Here is a 19,859-nt window from a genome sequence, read left to right on the forward strand (position 1 = left end):
TGTGCTCGTGTCATTTCAAAAAAGGGGATTTATACAATGTAGTGCGAGTGTACGGCCAACACCCACCAATGTGATCATTCGATAGTCTAACATTTTGAAGCAGGAACTCACAAGTCTATCCTCGAATTACAAAATAGTTGGAAAACTTATATTCGAAGCATATATATTCGGATAATTCAATCCATAACACACATAATAATTAAGTCCTACCACATCGTTCCTTCATTATCATCCTTCAACGACCTTGCCATGCGTGTACACGCAAGGTCATTGACAAAGGGCGCCATCTTCTTGATTCCGAGAAGAGAAAGAGATTGCGGCGCGATCTCCCGCAGATTTGGGTAGATAGGGGTATTTAAAGCGGCGGAGCTATGTAGATGGTCGGATGATAATTCGACCTGCGGCTTTGAGGATCACTTCAAGATTCGGGCTGTCGTTCCAGGGCGATTCTTCGGAGTGTAGTTTCTCTTTCTCTCGTAGGGCGGGATGATCCTCGACTTCTTTGAATATATCTGAGTTATCCGTCGCAAATCTGGGAGAGTGTTGCTCATCGCATGCCGGCAAAATCAAGTGTCGAGGTTGAGGAGTATGGTGAGAAATGGCCTTGGAGATTGTTCAGTCCCCAGTTCCCAGTTTCAATCTGCTGCGTCTGCAAAATCGGATGTGTCGCATCTGTCACTCCTCTCCAAACTAAGCAGCCGTCACAAACGAATTATTCATCGTCGAGCACCTCAGAATAGTCTGCATCATACGATCCTGATCCAAAGGCTTAGGGAGATAATCATCCATGCCAGCTTCGATACATCTTTCGCGATCACCCATCATAGCATGCGCTGTGAGCGCCACGATCGGCGTGCGTGGTAAATCGTTGATCTTCTCATGCTGTCTGATCCGCGCAGTTGCCTCGAAACCGCCCATCACCGGCATCTGGATGTCCATGAGTATCACGTCGTACCGGTTGTGCTTGACTTCTTTGACGGCTTGCTGGCCATCTGCTACGACGGTCACGTTGTGTTTGTACTTCTCCAGAATGCGCACGGCGACCTTTTGATTCACGTCGTTGTCTTCTGCGAGGAGGATCGCGAGGGCGCGTCCGTATCCGGAGGGTGTGCGCCTGGGACGATTTCCCAGGGCGGGGAAGATTCCGCTCCAGAGGTCGATTAGTCGGCAGGGCGTTGTGACGTAGGAGGTTATGCCGAGTTCGCCGGCTAATTTGGCTGTTACCGACACGACGGGTGCTACCAGCACCAGTGGAATGTACCGGAAGCCGGGACAGTCTCGTATGCTTGCCGCCGTCTCGACGCTGTCAGCCAAGATGGCGTCGAAGGCACATCCCCGTTCGTCTTGGAAGTGGCCTGGGGTGAGATCGCCATTGTTGGTCACGATCACGGCGTCAAGTCCCAGTTCGACCAACATCTGCCCAACCGGCGTTTCAGGTGCTTGGCCGTTGTCCAAGAATAAAACCCGACTGTTTCGGAATGGGAGGAGTTGCTCGCTGAATCCCACCGGCGGCTGGGCTTCCTTCGTGCAACAGGTGAATGTAAACGTGCTGCCTTGGCCCACCTTGGAAGTGACCCAGATGCTGCCACCCATCAGGTTGACCAGGCGTTTTGATATCGCGAGCCCAAGACCCGTGCCCCCAAAGCGGCGAGTCATCGACCCATCGGCCTGCTGGAATTTGTCAAAGATGAGCCCGAGCTTGCTTTGTTCGATTCCAATCCCTGGGTCGTTCACTGAGAACGCGAAGGCACATTCACCTGGACTGTACTTCCTGTCCTCCACGCGCCTGATGGCGACCCGAATCTCTCCGTTCTCGGTGAACTTGACCGCGTTCCCAACGAGATTCAACATCACCTGTCGCAGCCGGAATGCATCCCCAATCACAAAGTCCGGAACATTTCCATCCACAGTGTATGACAGATTTAACGCTTTCTCGTTTGTCTCTACCGTCAGGGCCTTCAAGACGCCAAACACTGTAGCTCCAACACTGAACGGGGCTCGCTCAATAATCATGTGGTTGGTTTCAATCTTGGAAATATCGAGAATATCATCGATGATAGTCAAGAGACTGATGGCAAGATTGTGAACCAAGTTCAGAGTTTCGCGCACAGGCTGCGCCAGATCATCGGTGTCGAGGGCGAGCTCAGTCATCCCAATGATTCCGTTCATGGGTGTTCGAATCTCGTGGCTCATATTGGCGAGAAACTCGGTCTTGGTGCGATTAGCCAGCTCAGCAGCCTCTCGAGCCGCCGTGTTGCGTTGGATGCTGTCACGCAAGTTGGAGATCATTTTGTTAATCTTCTGTTTCAACTCGTCCATCTCGCCCGACGCAGAGACGGTGATCAATTTGCTGAAATCACCACTGGTCGCGGCGTCTGTGATTTCGCCAAAGGCCCGAACCTGAGACGTGAGGTTCTCGGCCATGATATTCACATCGTTGGTGATATCACGCCACAGACCATGCATCCCTGCAACATCGGCTTGGCCGCCCATTTTGCCCTCCACGCCGACGTCCCTGGCGACGGCCTTATTTTCCTTGGCAAATCGCTCCAGACCATCAAGCATGCTGTTGATCGTCTCTTTGAGTGTGAGGATTTCACCTTGAGCGTGGACCTCGATTTTGGTACTTAGGTCACCTCGGGCAATTGCTTGGGTCACGTTGGAGATCTGGCGGACCTGCTCGGTCAGATTTTGGGCCATGGTATTCACATTGTCTGTCAAGTCTCGCCAGAGACCCTCCACATTTTCGACTTGGGCCTGACCACCCAGGGTTCCGTCAGTGCCGACTTCACGCGCCACGCGACTGACTTCAAATGCAAATTGGTTGAGACGATCAACCATGGCATTGATGGTCAGTTTCAAATCCAGGATCTCCCCATTCACATCTGCCGTCACCTTTTTGGTCAGATCACCTTTAGCCACAGCGGTCGTCACATCAGCGATCTCTCGGACTTGGGTTGTGAGCCTATTTGCCATGGTGTTGACGTTATTGGTCAGGTCCTCCCAGATACCTTCGACCCCATGCACAACTGCTTGCCCGCCCAGCTTGCCGTAGAATCCCACATCCTTGGCGATCTTGGTGACTTCCTGGGCGAATTCACGCAGCTGATCCACCATGGAGTTGATCGTCTTTTGGAGTTGGTAGATTTCACCCTTGGCCTGCCGCTCGATCTTCTGACTGAGATCACCATGAGCGACCGCGGTGGTCACGGCAGCAATCTCGCGGACTTGGTCGGTGAGGTTGCTCGCCATGATATTCACGTTCTCGGTCAACTCCCGCCAAATTCCATTCACCCCAGTGATGTTGGCTTGGCCACCCAGGATCCCCTCTGTCCCGACCTCGCGAGCGACCTTGGAGACCTCCTGGCTGAAGACTTGTAATTGATCCATCATGGTGTTGATCGTCTGCTTGAACGTTGCAATGTCGGGGGAGATCTCCAGGGGATGCAGCCGAGCGCGCTGGGAGAGGTCTCCATGGGCGACCTGGGTGATGATTTCTCCAATCTCGCCCAGTTCCTTCTGGAAGGCTTCATTGACATGAGTGTGCTTGCGGAGTTCCTTGCGCAGTTGCGAACATTCGAGTTCAATATCGGCCAGAGAGGACTGGGACTCACGGCGGTGGATGAGCTCCTCGACGATCAGGGAGATGAACTCTCGCGGTGCCGAGATCTCAGGATTCTGTTGATGCTGCAGCGCCGCGCGCGCTTGAAGAAGATCGGCATCGCTGACCCATGCCGGGCGAGCGGTATCCACCAGCGCGGCCATCAAGAATGCCGCCGGAGTCTTACAACAACGATGTTCGGCCGCGTCGTTCCTCGGTTTGGGCCGCCGGACTAGAGACGGTGTCAGCGAGCGCGCTTTGCATCGTCAAGGCCACGTCATGCTCACCGTGGTTGGTATTCGTCAACTGGCAGCAATTACACTCGGTGCAAGCGTGGGACCAACGCTGTCAGAGGTCCCAGAGCAGATCGTGCGCATTACCGGCCGATCGAGAAGTGTCAATAATTTTCTTCGACCGTCCACTGGTAATGAGGATGCAGATTTAAATATATGATCAGTCGGATCAAGGTGTAGACGGCAGCCAAGAAAGTGACTTCGGATGGTGGGTCTCTGGGAAGGATAAACGGGAGCGGTGATCAGCACTGAAGATCGGAGGGAGATCAGAGCCTCGGGAGTGGTACCTGGGGGGCTGTTGCTGGAGTTGGGGGTGGTGCAAAGTCTGTCAGCGAGGGCGACTTGATACCAAAGAAACCCCTAACTGCAATGAGGAGATGACACTGCAGGACAGGGAGTAGAGACGGGGGGAGAAAAGAGAAGAAGGGCACGAAGGGAAGGAAAAGGAAAGGAAGCGAGAAGGAGCGTAGGGCAGCAGACGGGACGAAGACCAACCAGCCCGCCAGGCAAGAATTACCGCGTGCGAGAGGGAGCCCCACACAACGGCCAGTCTAGACTGCGCCTCTTCGGGAATGTTGGCTCAAGTCACGGTGCAGGAGGCATTACAGTGCTTGGGGGCCGCTGATTGGCGGTTTCAAATTGACAATGGAAATGCGGAGGGAAGACGACTCCACCGGATCCATGATCGACGCCTGGGATGAACCGCGGATGATTTGTCGATCGTAGGACTCAGCACGTTGCGGACTACACGGAGGGAGAGCGCACATCACGAAACAGAGATCAACTGTCATTCACGAGAGAGGCAGAAATACAACACGATATGGTACACGATGCGCCGGAACCTTTTTCTAAGCCCCCGATGGCAGAGTGGAGAGTGGAGTGGAGAGAGGGAGAGAGTAGACAGAATACAGGTACAGAAGGGGAGGAAAACACCACAGTATCCAAACAGCGCTCGGGCAATGCAAGGAGACGCTCCAACAGAGAGAAACGGATGCGGGGAGGGTCAAGAGGTGCGCTTAGAACATGCCGCCACCCATGCCACCCATACCGCCCATACCACCCATGCCGCCCATGCCACCGGCGGGCGCAGGGCCCTTCTCCTCGGGTGCCTCGACGATGGCGACCTCGGTAGTGCCAAGCAGCGAGGCGACACCGCTGGCGTCCACCAGGGCGGTGCGCACCACCTTGAGCGGGTCGACAATACCGCTGGCGATCATGTCGACGTACTCGCTCTTGGAGCTGTCGTAGCCGCGGTTGAAGTCCTTGCCGAACTCGTCGGTCAGCTTGCCGACAATGACGCTGCCCTCCAGGCCGGCGTTCTCGACAATGGTGCGGGCCGGCCGGGTGATGGCGCTCTTGATGATGTTGACACCCAACTGCTGGTCAAAGTTGTCGGGCTTGACGTTCCCCAGGCCGTTGGCAGAGGCCTTGAGCAGAGCAGTACCACCACCGGGCAGGATACCCTCCTCGACGGCGGCGCGGGTGGCGTTCAGGGCGTCCACAACGCGGTCCTTCTTCTCGCCAACCTCGACCTCGGAGGAACCGCCGACCTTGATGACGGCCACACCACCGGAGAGCTTGGCCAGGCGCTCCTGGAGCTTCTCCTTCTCGTACTCGGAGGTGGTCGGGTCGGCCATAACGCCGCGGATCTGTTCGCAGCGCTGGGCGATCGAGTCCTTGCTGCCCTCGCCGTTGAGGACAATGGTGTCCTCCTTGGTGATGGTGATGGAACCGGTGGAGCCGAGCATGTCGGGGGTGAGCTTCTCAAGCTTGATGTCAAGCTCGTCGGTGAAGACGGTACCGTTGGTCAGAACACCCAGGTCACCCAGGATGCTCTTGCGGTTGTCACCGAAGCCGGGGGCCTTGACGGCAGCGACCTGGAGCTGGCCACGCAGCTTGTTCAGGATGCAGACAGCCAGAGCCTCACCCTCAATATCCTCGGCAATGATGACCAGGGGACGGCGCAGGGTGGTCGAGGCCTCCAGGGCGGGAAGAATGTCCTGCACGGCGGAGATCTTCTTCTCGGAGAGCAGGATCAGGGGCTTCTCGAACTCGACCTTCTGGGACTTGGGGTCGGTGATGAAGTAGGGGGAGGTGTAGCCACGGTCGAAGCGCATACCCTCGGTAACTTCCAGCTCGTCCTCCAGAGTCTTGCCCTCCTTCACGGTAATGACACCTTCCTTGCCGACCTTCTCCATGGCGGTGGAGATGAGCTTACCGATCTGGGTGTCGCCGTTGGCGGAGATGGTGGCCACCTGGGCGATCTCCTCTCCGGTGGTGATAGGACGCTTGTTCTGCTGGAGGTAGTCAACGACGGCATCGACGGCAGCCTGGATACCACGGCGCAGGTCCATGGGGTTGCAGCCAGCCGCGACGTTCTTGACGGTCTCGGAGAAGATGGCACGGGCCAGGACGGTAGCGGTGGTGGTACCATCACCAGCGACCTCGTTGGTCTTGGAGGCAACGTCCTGGAGAAGGCGGGCACCGAGGTTCTCGAACTTGTCCTGGAGCTGGATGGCCCGGGCGACCGTCACACCATCTACAATGGTTAGCTTCGTTCGTCAACGCATCGTCACTCGGGAGCGTCCCTACCCTTGGTGATCTTGGGAGAGCCGTACGGCGACTCAATCAGCACGTTGCGACCCTTGGGACCGAGAGTCGAGGTAACGGCCTTGGCCAGAGTGTCGACACCCTTGAGGAGGTTGGCGCGAGCCTCGACGCCGAACTTGAGCTCCTAGTAACTAGCTGTGAGTAAGGGGAAACACGGGGGAGCTTCGGAATGGGCGGAAAGACCGCGCGAATGGCTGGATAATGTCCAATGACGCACCTTGTGAGCAAAACGCTGCTGCTGGAGGTTCAGTCCAGAGCGATAGAAAGGGGCGCGCTTGGAAGCGGCAGACAGGACCGAAGCCCGGCTAGAGAGAGCGCGCTGCATGGCGATAGAATAGGGGAGGGAGGGGGGGGAAGAGAAAAAGACAGGAGGAAAGAGGGAGGTCCACCCGATGAACAGAGGAATTAGAGGAGGATGAAAAGAAGAGGAGATGGAGAGTCCGGGGGAGATGAAGCCAAAGATCTCGAAAATTTTCCATTTCTTTCTGCTTCCCCCAGACAGAAAGCGCTAGAAGGGTCACGTGACGCTACCCGAGGGTACCGGAGCAGCGGGTATACAACAGAGGATAAGCATGTTTGGGAGAGTAATAAGGGGCTTTGTTTTTAATTTCCAGGCCAGATAGAGAAGTGCTCCATAGGGTGTTATGAAATGATACCCGTGTTGAACATATATCTTCAATATATATCCGTACGCCGTACATCCATTGGGTGAACCCATAGGCAACGCCATAACGTTGAAAACCTTCGCCAATAGTAGGATTAAAATGATTTCCAACTTCAATTAATCACACTACATATCCCACTCAGAAATAATAGCCCACCTCTGCAGTGAGAAGTGCAGAATGTATAAACCGGAAGAGTATTCTCCCGATCCGAGAGAGCGCAATCCATGCTGTGCAGGAGCCTCCCTCACTTCAATCAACATCACCGCTGCACCGTCTCAGTACTACTTCAGTTCGAAGCGGTGATCAACAAACTGTCGCCCAGCTAAGCAAATTGAGACATCTCATCCGATCGCAAGGTGATGTGGAACTTGATGAACCCCCTACGGATACTTTCAGGCGCCGTCTGGACTACGAAGAGCTCATACCATCTAAATCCCACTGTCCCATTTGATATTGACCCTTACCAGGCACTGTGAAACCCAACTAAGGAACCAACTCAGGTCTGAATGTAAAAGCAAGTTGGATGCAGCCTCGCTAAAACCTCCGCGAAACCAGCCCTTCCTGGGCAACGTGGGAACTACCTAAAAAAGCAAATGGGATACAATCTCGCTACCCCCATGAACAAATTTTGTGAAATTCAAATTCAATGCGAAAAAGAGTCGAAAAGAGATCATTTGAAAGAAAGTCAGTGTGAAGAAGACCAGTCATCGCAAATTGATCGAAAGGAGGCGAGAACTCCCAGACGAGATCAAAGCTCACCCCCAGATTATGCCCAGAAATCCGGAGTGCTGAAGTCGGCATTGAGACCAGATGTTGAGAAGCTACTGTCGGCAAGATCTTGCTGACCCTGGCCCGCATTGTCATCGTGGTTGGCGAACCCGTTCGGCAGTCCGTGAGACCAGTGGCGATTGGTGCTGGTAATGGGCGGCAGAGTGAGGGAAGACATGTCCGTGCCAACCGAGGAGTACTGCGGGTACTGAGTGCTCAGATTGCTCCAAGATGAAGCCATCATGGGCATGTTGACAGTGGATAGATTCGGGTGGGGAACATACGGGTTGATATCGTGACGGACATACCGCGTCGTGCGGCCAGGAACCGGGAGCTGATACAACCAGGGGTCATCCGGGATCCCAGGCTGCTCGGCTCTGGCGACCGGGTAATCGACGATGGAGGCATTGTTATTGGACACAGGATCTGCGGGGTTGAGCATATCGGAGATTCGAGGGACCTTCAGGCGAAGGACCTTGCTGGATGTCTCCTCTTTTGCCGGGCTGGATCTAGCAGATTCTCTGGAAACAATCGAGTCAGTGGAGTCAATCGACTCACTCTTTGGAGTGCAAGGGTCTTCAAAGCGAAGGAAAGGGGCTCCCACGCACAGCAGACGCTTCTCGCACTCCTCATCCGACTCATTGTCACCCTTAGAATCGCCTGTCTTGGTCCTGGCATCATCCTTAGTCTTTTTTCCCTTGGCGGCTGTGTCCTTGCGCGTCGGGGCTGGGCGACGGCGGCGGGATGAGGTGGGCTCAAACTCGGGGTCGGAGTCATTGCGAGAATCATTGCGGCGCTTTTGACCACGAGACTTGCTCGCGGTATCCTTGGTCTGCTTGCGATCGGAGGCGTCCTTGCGGTGCTTGGTGGCGGTATCTTTGGCCTTCTTGTCCGTGATGGCTTCATGGTCAAACTCATCCTCATTGTCATCAGTCTCGTCGGTCTGCTTGGTCTTGGTTTTCTTTGCAGTGGTCTTCTTGCGAGTTCCAGCCTTCTTGCTCTCCGCAGTGGCTGCCGAACGCTTGAGAGGCGGTGGAATCCACTTATCCTCAGCAATACGGCGGGTCCGGAGCTTGGCCAGGTGCTGGATGATCGAACTCTCAGTGACAGGGCCGGGAATCAGCTTGGCAACCTCGGTCCACGGCAGCTTGATACTCTCTTGATTGCACTTAAATTGCAGGCATAACAGGAGTATGGTGCTGTCATCCTCTGCGAAAATGTCAGTACAGCACCAACTGCAACGCTAAGCATGAAAGGTTTGAAAGAAGAGGAGACAGGTACCGAAACCTAGGGCAAGGAGTCGACTCTTGCCCAGATGGATCACACCATCCTACCTCTGACACAGGGGTTCTCTTCTCTGTCTGCAGACCATTCTGATCACGGGGAAAAGGTTCAAGCACTTACCGGTCCAGCGCTTCAGCTGTCGCTTGGCCTTCGTGCCCTCCTTGTCAGGCTGGCCTTGGTTGGAGCTGTTCTTGCTGGCATCGCCCTCGTCGGGCTTGCCTTGGAGAGTCCCTCCGCCCATGTTGCCAGGTGGAGGGCGTTGTCTTTGTGGTGGATATCTGTTTTCACAAGCAGGATCAGCTTTCAACGAGACATTGGTACCCCAGAAGAAGTGCGAGTGAAGTAAGGGCAACCAGGGTGGTCGCCTCGAGCCAAGTCGAGAACCCCCCTTCCAAATCATTCGTTACATGACGCAAATGAGAGAAATACCCGTCATATTTCTTGGAAAGCTTACCTTCTTTGGATGGACTTGACGTCTTTGAAGTCTTAGAAGAAAGTGGTTGGATGAAAGGGATTGGGGGTTAGAGGGAAGGAGGAAGAAATGACGATGAAGAAGAGTTGCGCGAGTAAGAGATATCAAGCTGCTCAGTTTCCAAACATACATTTTGAAGCACAGCCTGGCTGCTCAAATGAGACCTATTTGCTTGGCGAATCATTGCTGAAGTCTTTCTATTCTTTAATTCACAAACTTCTATATACCAGCTTTGTCTAGCGTTGGATGAGAGGTGAAGATGGTTGTCAGCCGTGAACCACAGGGACGGATAATATATTTCTTCGATTTTAAATGGTGCAGGCAAACACTAAGCCTACAATTTCTCTTCTCTTTCTCTTCTTCAGCCCCAAAAGGAATTCATGTTCTCCTGTTCACCAGTTCTTTAGGGCTGCACGATATACTTCTGTAATCACGTGCCACACCACGTGACCATCCTCTCCCGAGTCTCCGGCATCCGCTCAAACTCACCCGATTCACCATCACCGTCCCCTTCCACCCCCATTCTCTCCTTCCCTCCACCCATCCAAGATGACTGCTGCCTGGAAAGCCGCTGGCTTGACGTATGCCTATATTCCCCTCTGATCTTGATGCCATTGCTGACCTCGTTCCAGCTACAACCGCTACCTGGCGATTGCCGGGCGCACCCTGCGCCGGTCGCTCAAGGAAGGCCCCCGTCTTCAGGCGGAGCGCCGTGGCCAGATGGATCTGCGCTTTGCCAAGTGGGAGGTTCGTATATTCCGTCCATCACAACGACCCCTGGACATCGGACTGATTCGAGGTGTTTGATGCAGAACGGCAAGCAGGGTGAGCCCCAGTCGCTCGCCCAGGCCAACAACGCCGCCATTGCCCAGCAGGCCGAGAAATAGACGCCCGACCGCGCGCGTATCTGATACCAGTCGAAGGAGATGGTCAAGTCGACGAAAGAATGGACCCGACCGCGGGTTCTGGATCTTGGTTCCTGTACATGTGTAGCACTACTGGCCCTGTCGTGAAGGCTAGTGTTTAGAAATCGCACCTTGTCTTCATATTCCACTGCATTTGGCAGCCACTTCCTGTACAATACAATCGTAGCCCATGGCCGGGATCTGACCTGCATCGCCATCCAAGGGGGTGACAGTGATGCATGTCTGCCGCCCCGAAGTTTTCTTCGCCCGCCCGACTCCTCGTCTCCCCGCCCTCCCCTCGATTGTCCCTCCTTCTTGACCGGCCCTGCTCCCCAGTTGTCCTCACACTCATTGACAGTGGCCGGCAATTAATTCCCACTGCCGATGCTGCCCAACAACGAGGTCCGCGTTCCTCAGCCGCGGGTTGCGCAGCCCGCCTGGGACATCACCGCCGAGTTTACCGAAGCCGCCGCAAGTAAGCTGACTCCGGGTTCTGCTCCAGCTTGCCTTATCCAGTCTAACACTTCTTTCCGCAGAGATCAAATCCGGGAAGCTCGTCAAGGATGAGCTCTTTACGCTTTTTGAGGCCGTCGGGGCCTTGGAGGTGCGTCCGTTCGTCCTGCCACGCCGCGCAGTTGAAGCTGATAGTTGGGTCGCGCCGATAACAGATTATGGACTCAAAAATGGACAGCGGTTACATCGCCCCCGGAGAAAACCAAGCGCAGGCGCTGGAGGATGACTACGATGTGCGGCGCGAGTTGACACCCGCGGAGGTTGTGGGGTTGATGGATGAGTTGCTCTGCCATGAGGTGCGTGTCTTCCACGATCCTGCAAAATGAATCTGACATTGTGTAGATGGCATGGCATATGGGTCATCCGTTGTCGCAGACGCTCTTCACATCCATCTACCTCGATAAGCTCCTGTGGCCGGTGCCTAGGACCGTCGAAGATGCCCAATTCGATCGCACGCGGCCCGCGACCGATCTACCGCTGGTGAACCTGGTCCTCCGGTCTTATTGTTTGGCGTTGGTCAAGGCTTGCGATTTTGTCCATTCACGAGTGGCGGCCGAATACTTCTTTGAGGTGAGTTCAGTGCTCTTGATGCGTACTGGCTCGCGCCTAATGGCATTTCGTGCTCTAGGAAGAAGACTTTGTTACCCAGCTTTACAACCGGAACCTCTTGAGCGTATTCGACCCGTCACATTTTGAGCGACTGTTGGACCAGGCGATTGATTGGATTAACAAAGAAGCCGAGATGGACGAGAAGCTCCGAGATGCGATTCGGAGCCGATTAGTGTTCCGCCGCGAGTTTCTATTGGCCCTAGACCGGGATCTGGACGTACTAGAGAGTCGCTCGACTGTCAATTTTGTGTCGTGTCTTTCGCAATTGGAACTCCTAACTGACTCGGTGGCTCTGGGCAAGTCCGTACCAGAGGCGTTCAGCCTAAAGATCCAGCGGAAGCTCGCCAGCACTGTGCCTCCTCGACCAATCGTGCACATCAGCCATGAAGATGCGCTGGCTCACTTGAAACGACTCTGTCAGGATGCTATTGATATGCAGCATATGCTCGACTACCACGGCCCTAGCAACTTCAAGGTAAATATCCCCAATGCTCCGGATCTGATTCCGGCTAACCTCTTGCCTAGACTGCTGTGTGGACACTATTATCACGCAAACCACAGCCGTCGGTTTACATCCGCTGTCTCCTTCAGGCCCTGATTATCAGTGACATGACAATCCTGGGGGCGGTCTCCGTCAAGCAATTCCTGTATGATGACATTGCAGAGCTTGTCTTGCCATCCAGTATCCTGTTGCAGGCCAACACCGACGAGGTTGAGCTGCCCACCGATCCTCGGTTCCAAATCGCCCAGCACATGGAAGGATTTGTGAAGCGATTTGCTCAGCCATTCGTGGACACCGTACGATGCGCCTGTCTCAATCGGTGTCGCATTCGCAGGACCCTGTGCCACACCGTGGTGGATTGGGACAACCTGCAAATGGAGGCTGAAGATCTCGACGCTCAGCTCCGCACCCTGACCTCTGAACGACCCGTCCCGATCCCAAGCGGCGAACCGACCTACTCCTACCCGCTCAGCAGCTGGGCGTATCACCAGAAACTGATACAGCTTCGGCTCGTCCTCCAAATGGGATTCGAGCTGTCCATTTACTCCCCCGAGGAGCTTCCGGGGATGTACTGGTACCTGTCCCATATCTGTACCACCCACCTAGGTCATCTCGACCGAATCCGCACATTCACCGTCGCCGCCCGCAAACGCGATCTGATGGCCACCAGTAGCCGCCCGGACACCTCCTCTCAGCCATCTTCTGCCTTCCACCAATCATTCCGCAGTCTCGAGAGACTGACTACTCACCTGATTGCCATCGATGCATTTTCTATCGCTTTGCATGCACTATATGTGCTACTGGCCCGCCACCAGCTTTTATCGCCTGCTTCATCTCCGCAAGCGTACTCGAGCGAGAAACTACGCTACGAGCTTCGCATGAAGCCTTTTATCCCGGTGTCTCTCCCTGAGCTGGTCCCCTTCCAAGCATTCCAGAAGGAAGCCAACCTGGAGGGTGATTCCGACATGACTGTTCTGGAGCGTGCCTCCAATGCCATCGCGGAGGCCCGCCGGGCATGGGAAACCACCCTCGCCAACGGCGCATTTATAGAGGATCCTTCGTCCCGGACTCCGTTGCCTTCTACGACGATCGAAGAGGACTGGAAACGCGACGTCAAGGATACCATGCGCGCGTGTATTGGGACTAGCCTGGCTATTGAGACGATCAAGAAGGCGCTGGCGGGCCCGACCGAGATGGCGACGCTGGAAGTGGCCATCCCCGACGCAGGCTCCAAGGCCCGATGGCATGACTGGTGGGTGGTACCGCAGGTGAGCGAGAAGAAGAGGAATTAGCAACCCGAATAGCCCCCAAAATATCATTTCTCATCATTTCTCCATGATCTGCCGTAGTCCGGAGCGTGTAGAAGGCGATGTCCGCATTAGGGCAATGAAATCATCGACCGCCGGGCGCTCGGACTGCCGATCGCCTCTCACTGACACCTGGAGCTTACTTTACTTCCCCAGCGCATCCGTCGTGATTATTGTGGGCGTTTGTGACGATCGATTATTATACCTCGAATGCTGCTCACCTTGCTCTCGCTGCCGGCCAGTGCACGGTAGATTCCCCGATCGTCCCACCTCTCTCACCGTCATCATCAGCACCCCACCACTGCCATGCCCATCTATCCCATCCGACGCCGCCCCCGCGAGTGTAAAACTTGCCTGGCCTGTCGCGCGAGCAAAGTCCGCTGCGATCGCAACTTGCCCTGCAGCAATTGCGTCAAGCGCAACTTCAACTGCTCCTACAGCAGTCGCCCGCCGCCCAACAAACCCGCGATCACCTACGCGTCGGCCACTGAGACCTCCACGCCCTCGCAGCCTTTCTCCTTCAGCACTTCATACCAATCATCCCGACAACAATCCCGGCCACCACCACCGCCAGAGCATCGCTATGACCCGTACACGGAGCCCTCCGGCGGTCCCGTCTCCACCGACGACGGCGAAGTCGTGGATATTTCGCAGTCGGAGTGGGACGAGATCAATACCAAGACGGTCGCCATGGAACAGCTCCTCGGCAGCCTGCAGTCGCTGTTTAATGCACACCCCGCGAAGAACAGCGACCGGGCATCAGACGTGGAGACCCGCGGATCCGGCCTGCTGAAAAGCGGCCCTGTTCATTTTGGGTCTCGCTCCGTGCTCGCTGATCTCCTGGATAAATCGAAGCGCTCAGAGGATATGGCGCAGGCGCTGCCGCAGGATGAATTGCTGGCCGAGCTCGCGCTTGGGAATGAATCGGCTGCATACCCGTTTGTAGATCTGTGGTCCTCGGACCCGGTCACGTTTAATATTGCCGGGGTGTGCGCCATCCTGCCAGACGATGAACAGTGTCGTCGGTGAGTCATTTGAATGGCCACTTTTACCGCCGGAGGTTTGACAGCTGATGATGATGTTTAGATTCCTCGGGTTCTACAAAGACATCGGCGCCGTGTTGTATCCGGTGTTGCCTGACCTGTCTGAACTGGAGCGTAACATGAATCGCCTGCTCGAGGGCCGGCGGAGGGACGAAGGTGTGTATCGATCCAACAACGAGAGCCTGGTCAAGCCGTTTGGCATGAGCCTACATTTCCTCAGCCTGCTGTTCGCCGTGCTCGCTGCGGGATGCCAGCTGTCGGACCTTTCGGATCGTGATCGTGAATTGACCTCGTGGGTATATGGTTCGTACTCCTATTGCGACGGGCTTGTTTCACATGCTGATGGTCGTGCAGTTTCCTGTGCATACCAATGTCTGCGCATGTTGAACTATGTTTCGCAACCCTCAGTAGAGGTCGTCCAGATTCTGCTCATTATTGGCAACGTACTGTCGTACAACATGAATGCAGGGGCTTCGTACACCATGCTCGGTATGTGGTTTCTCCCCGTTTCAGTCTCTCACTAACTTGCTTCTAGGTATGACAGAGCGCATGTGTATGGTCTTGGGGCTGCACGTCGAGTCGACAGGGTATTCATTCGCCGAGCAGGCGATTCGAAGACGTGTCTGGTAAGATGTTTCCTGCTGCTTTTGTAGCTCGACTGACACTCCCCAGGTGGGCGATGGCGTTCCAGAACAGCCACTTCTCTCTAGCATATGACCGGCCATCTATCACGATGGTCAGCCAGCCTGAGATCCCGTTCAGTAGCAAATCGATGCCGGGACATCGGACGTACTTCGAGACGCTCTGTCAAATTGTGTCCCTGGCATTGGAAATTCTGCGATCCCGTATGCGTCCGGAATCATCGCATTCACCGTTTCACGAAATTCGCGAGTACAAACAGCGTATTCAGAGGACGCTTGCCGAAGCATCGCCGCACCTGCGGTATCGAGAGCAATGTCGTACATTGGGGGAGCATATCGAGCGAACCGATTTGCGACTTCACTCCTCGTATCTCCTTTCACTACTGTGCCGAGTATCCCTGGATCACCATGCCCATCTTGATGGTCAGCGGCGCTCGATCATTCGTGAGGATTGTATCGACAGTCTGATGGACACGATTGACGCCTTCGTCGAGCTCCACGAGATTAACTCGCATTGCTCCCGATCATGGATCAGTCTACAGAGGAGCATCGCGTCAGCATTTCTTCTCGTCGCCAATGACGATAGTCCACAAACATGGGAGCTTATCGATCGCCTCGAGACGGTCCTGGCCGACCATGTATATGCCGATGGCCACGAAGACCCTAATAGCCGCACAGACTCTGTGAAGCATCTAGCTTCGTCACTTCGAGCTCTGCATGAAATTCGCGACGCATTTCATGAGGCTAAACCGGCACCACCAGCAGATGCACCGAGCTCCTTGCCGATGGGTTTCCCATCTCCTCCATCTGTAGATGCTGATATGCTGCCGCCGCCTGCTCCAGTAGTCTCTGTTGGGTTATCCATGGAAGACTGGAATATGCGTCATATCTTGGGTCGGGTCCCCGATGTTATGCTGTTTCCTAGCATGAGCGGGATCGGTCCAGCTGTTTGATCAGCGTGTCGATTCGAATGTGGTTTGTATACTGTATAGGCGCTGGGGGCATTCGGGAGGTTGTTTCGTATTGGCGTTGGTGCTGGGAATATAATGAGGCATGGACGTTTTGGTCACATCACTGCAGACAGGTATAGATACGCCGCGATGTGAAATCATATCTGAATATATGGCTCACGGTGGTTTTTCGTCGCAGATTAAATCGAGTTTCTGAAAAGTTTCCAAGACCCCTCCCTCCCTTCAAGTACGCTCTCCAATATAAACGGTTGCCCTGAAATATCATTCCGGACGACCCGAGCGTCTTAGTCGATCTCACATCATACTGACCGTGTTGACTTCCGCAGTTGGTGATGTGGGGCTCGGGGGGTTCTTTCGGCCGGCCGAGAAACCCCCGAACAAATCAGGTTCAATCCTTGCCAGGGCTCCTACATTGTAACGGTCTCACATTTGCTTGCTTGATGTGTGGTAGTACATTTTTTTCTTGATTTTTCAATTGTTGGAGTAGTTTGTCTACCTAATATATTACAAATGCGTCCATTCTACCCGACGGGATTTCCCGACTCCGACTGCATATACTGGACGGCAAATTAGATTGCAAGATGAAACCCAATCCGATCATGGATCTCAAGCCTTTCGATTCGATATACCTATCCACGGTTCAAGCCGATTCTAATCTATTACGATAACATTCTTCCCGTTCCCAATCCCAGAAAGGTACTCCTGCCTCATCTCCTCAGCCTGCTCCATCTTCCACTCCTTAACATCCACGTGAAGCTTGTTCTCATGAAACAAATTGACTAGTTCTCGAGCTGTGGTCATATCGCCAATCAAGGACCCAACAAGCTTGATATCTTTGAAAATCACCGTGTGGAACGAGAGCCTGATCCCCTCCTGCGGCTGACCTAGCAGCACCATCGTCCCATGGTTTCTAGTGAGAGCGGCGGCCAGGTCGAAGGCCGGTTGTTGGTCCGTCGCGATAACGGTTGCGTCAAGTCCACGGTAGTCGGATTGCACTACCTTGTCAATCTTCTCAAGTGATTTTTCAATTGGATCGGATGCTAGAACCAAAGTATCTGGGGCGTGCTTGTAAGATGCGACTGCGTCGAGCGCTGATTGCTTGATGTCAATTGCTGCGACGGTGTAACCCTGACAGAGGTGTCAGCATGGTCTAGACGCACTCAATCAGAAAATTCATATCTTACCATACACTTCGCAATTTGGGTCCCAATATGCCCTAGTCCGCCGATCCCGACAATTCCAATGGAGCCCCCTTTGGGCACACCCGCTCGCACGATACCTCCATAGATGGTGATACCAGCGCACATTAGAGGTGCTGCAATCTTGAAGTCCATGTCATCTGGTAATTTAACCATGAAGCGAGCATCCCTAATCTCCATGATCAGCCAATGACCATCACATAGGTTGATCACATATCTACTCACGTAACCATGTATTCCGCCCAGCCTCCATCGCTATTGATACCTTTCATAAGCGGGGATGCACAATAGATTGGCAATCCAGCCTTGCAGTCGGCACATTTTCCTTCGAACACTCTATGTTAACATGGACGTTTCAAATGAGACCCCAGTACTTACCACACACACTGTCGAAATTAATGCAGCCAACACGGTCGCCTTTCTGGAACCCTGTAACTTCAGAGCCAAGCTCCTCGATGATCCCCGCTGGCTCATGTGAACCAATCAATGGCAGGGTTGTATCGAACTCATGGTTCAGCACCATGAGATCAGTGTGACAGAACCCAGCAGCCTTAATACGCATCAGAACCTGATGCGGCTTGGGCTTGGGAACTGGGACATCAGAGACGTGGTAGGGTTCGTTGAACCGCTGGATTTGTACTGCCTTCATGGTGGTGGGCGCCATTATAAATATCACCAACGTTAATGGTCTGAATCTAGCTTTAGGGAGATCAAGATCAAAGTCCGCGGAGTGTCTTGGTGACGGATATATTTTTTATAGGGCTTCTTCCTCTGAGAGATCAACGGAAATCAGGGCTTGTTTCCTGACATCATCTCAGCACCCCGCCCTCGGCATCTCATCTCCGAATCGGGGAAATAGTGAACGAGCAACACTTTCTCGCAACAGTGGACTCTGGGCTTCAGAGATACATCACAATAAGAAAACTTTCCTCACATAATATAACCCTTAAGCACGCCTCAGAGGTTTCTGAATCGAACCGTAGTTCGCCTTCGCTACACAGCAACAAAAGCCCATTTCTGGCCGCTGATTCTCCTACTCGACATGTCATTGAATTGCAAGCGTAGGGGGTTTTGAATGCCTTCAAATATGACGGTTTAGCATAATATATGCACTTTGAATGTATTCCTGGACTTTCACATTACCTTGAGGCTCTTTTTGCGGTAAGCAAACGCTAGGGCCGTACCCCCTCTCGCATGCTGTGCAACCCAAACCAAACCTGTGGCGATCTATTGGGCTCTGGAAGGGACAGGTACTCCAAATGCACCAATAGGCAAACGAAACGCCACTGTGTTTGCCGTCCAAGCTTGGGAATCTTACCTCGTATTCAGGATCAAGAGGCGAGTTAGATGGCATAAGCTCCGACCTTTCATGCAAGCCACATCAACAGTTCACTGCGACAACGATTGGTTTTCCCGGGTCAGTCCTTGGGCAGATTTGGAGGCTATAATCTACTGACCGCCGTTTTGTTGCCCAAAATTTTTCAAATACTTTCAGATCCGATTACTCTCCCCATGACAAACGAAACTCTTTGCTCAGCCTGCACCTGGAGTCCTGATCGCCAGAGCCACTGCAGCTACAAAAGTCATGTTCACATATTCTATGAAGCTAGCGACCGCGGTGTTTGGTCCATTGGGTCGAAATATATCCTGAAAGAACGGTCCTCCAAGCCGCCCAGCTACGAGTCTGTCAATACCCGTTTCGTGAAGGATAACACCACCATACCGATACCCTCGCTACTGAAGGACTGGGATGATGAGGATGGACGATACTTTCTCATAGCTGAGAGAGTACCGGGCGAACCACTCGAGAGAGTCTGGCCGAAGATGTCTACCCCAGCAAAAGAAAAACTTGCTCAACAAACCGCCGAGTATCTCAAACAGCTCCGCCAACTTCACTCATCCAAAATTCAGAGTGTGCATGGTCAGCCAGTTTATGACGCTTTTCTGTTTGCCGGCTACGGACCTAAAGGCTACGAAGTGCCTCATGGACCTCTCTTATCCGACGAACAGCTCTGGAATGAGATGACGCCGGCTTTGAAGAACGTACCCGATGTAGTTCGTGCGCTCCTGAGGGAGAAAATGCCCCCCGCACAGCCATACACCTTTACCCATGGAGATTTGACTACTTGCAACATTATGGTCGACCCAGATACTCACTCGCTCACGGCAATCATCGATTGGGAAAATGCTGGCTATTTTCCTGTCTGGTGGGAGTTTGCTCATGCAAGTATTTCTTTTGGTGATGATGACAAGGAATGGAAAGACCTTCTGATGAGCTACATGCCCGACCACTCTGCTGGGCGGTTGTTCTGGAGGGATATACAGGCTTTGGCAGGCCGTTTCTCGTTGGTAGATAGACGGCGAGAGCTTCTTCGAGAATGCGGCATTAAAGATGATGATTCGTCTCAGGAGGTGGAAGCTACGTCTTGAATAGTATCAACAAATATATCAGCTCTATTCTTACAGTGGACACATT

General features: G+C 53.8%; 8 protein-coding genes across 8 annotated transcripts; 4 read left to right on the forward strand and 4 right to left on the reverse strand.

The window, feature by feature from the left end:
• Positions 1-690: 690 nt before the first annotated feature.
• Positions 691-3,765, reverse strand: PFLUO_LOCUS9543 (histidine kinase osmosensor; the record flags this gene model as incomplete). The annotated part of the gene is made up of 1 exon (XM_073787382.1): positions 691-3,765. One exon carries the CDS (start codon positions 3,763-3,765, stop codon positions 691-693), a length of 3,075 nt encoding a protein of 1,024 aa, XP_073643543.1.
• Positions 3,766-4,910: 1,145 nt separating this feature from the next.
• PFLUO_LOCUS9544 (chaperonin) lies at positions 4,911-6,829 on the reverse strand (the record flags this gene model as incomplete). Its single annotated transcript, XM_073787383.1, has 3 exons — positions 4,911-6,433; positions 6,487-6,628; positions 6,722-6,829. 3 exons carry the CDS (start codon positions 6,827-6,829, stop codon positions 4,911-4,913), a joined length of 1,773 nt encoding a protein of 590 aa, XP_073643544.1.
• A 1,106-nt stretch (positions 6,830-7,935) lies between these two features.
• Positions 7,936-9,462, reverse strand: PFLUO_LOCUS9545 (uncharacterized protein; the record flags this gene model as incomplete). Its single annotated transcript, XM_073787384.1, has 2 exons — positions 7,936-9,146; positions 9,342-9,462. 2 exons carry the CDS (start codon positions 9,460-9,462, stop codon positions 7,936-7,938), a joined length of 1,332 nt encoding a protein of 443 aa, XP_073643545.1.
• Positions 9,463-10,242: 780 nt separating this feature from the next.
• Positions 10,243-10,580, forward strand: PFLUO_LOCUS9546 (uncharacterized protein; the record flags this gene model as incomplete). Its single annotated transcript, XM_073787385.1, has 3 exons — positions 10,243-10,274; positions 10,326-10,440; positions 10,506-10,580. The coding sequence occupies 3 exons, from the start codon at positions 10,243-10,245 to the stop codon at positions 10,578-10,580; spliced, it is 222 nt and encodes a 73-aa protein (XP_073643546.1).
• Positions 10,581-10,982: 402 nt separating this feature from the next.
• PFLUO_LOCUS9547 (non-catalitic subunit) lies at positions 10,983-13,514 on the forward strand (the record flags this gene model as incomplete). The annotated part of the gene is made up of 6 exons (XM_073787386.1): positions 10,983-11,073; positions 11,135-11,202; positions 11,267-11,407; positions 11,454-11,681; positions 11,740-12,195; positions 12,246-13,514. 6 exons carry the CDS (start codon positions 10,983-10,985, stop codon positions 13,512-13,514), a joined length of 2,253 nt encoding a protein of 750 aa, XP_073643547.1.
• Positions 13,515-13,835: 321 nt separating this feature from the next.
• PFLUO_LOCUS9548 (uncharacterized protein) lies at positions 13,836-16,166 on the forward strand (the record flags this gene model as incomplete). The annotated part of the gene is made up of 5 exons (XM_073787387.1): positions 13,836-14,554; positions 14,616-14,875; positions 14,927-15,061; positions 15,108-15,198; positions 15,245-16,166. 5 exons carry the CDS (start codon positions 13,836-13,838, stop codon positions 16,164-16,166), a joined length of 2,127 nt encoding a protein of 708 aa, XP_073643548.1.
• A 669-nt stretch (positions 16,167-16,835) lies between these two features.
• Positions 16,836-18,032, reverse strand: PFLUO_LOCUS9549 (uncharacterized protein; the record flags this gene model as incomplete). Its single annotated transcript, XM_073787389.1, has 4 exons — positions 16,836-17,312; positions 17,369-17,552; positions 17,609-17,708; positions 17,762-18,032. The coding sequence occupies 4 exons, from the start codon at positions 18,030-18,032 to the stop codon at positions 16,836-16,838; spliced, it is 1,032 nt and encodes a 343-aa protein (XP_073643549.1).
• Positions 18,033-18,895: 863 nt separating this feature from the next.
• Positions 18,896-19,813, forward strand: PFLUO_LOCUS9550 (uncharacterized protein; the record flags this gene model as incomplete). Its single annotated transcript, XM_073787390.1, has 1 exon — positions 18,896-19,813. One exon carries the CDS (start codon positions 18,896-18,898, stop codon positions 19,811-19,813), a length of 918 nt encoding a protein of 305 aa, XP_073643550.1.
• Between the last annotated feature and the right edge of the window lie 46 nt (positions 19,814-19,859).

This window comes from Penicillium psychrofluorescens, assembly GCF_964197705.1.
Source record: "Penicillium psychrofluorescens genome assembly, chromosome: 6".
Lineage (NCBI taxonomy): Eukaryota > Fungi > Ascomycota > Eurotiomycetes > Eurotiales > Aspergillaceae > Penicillium > Penicillium psychrofluorescens.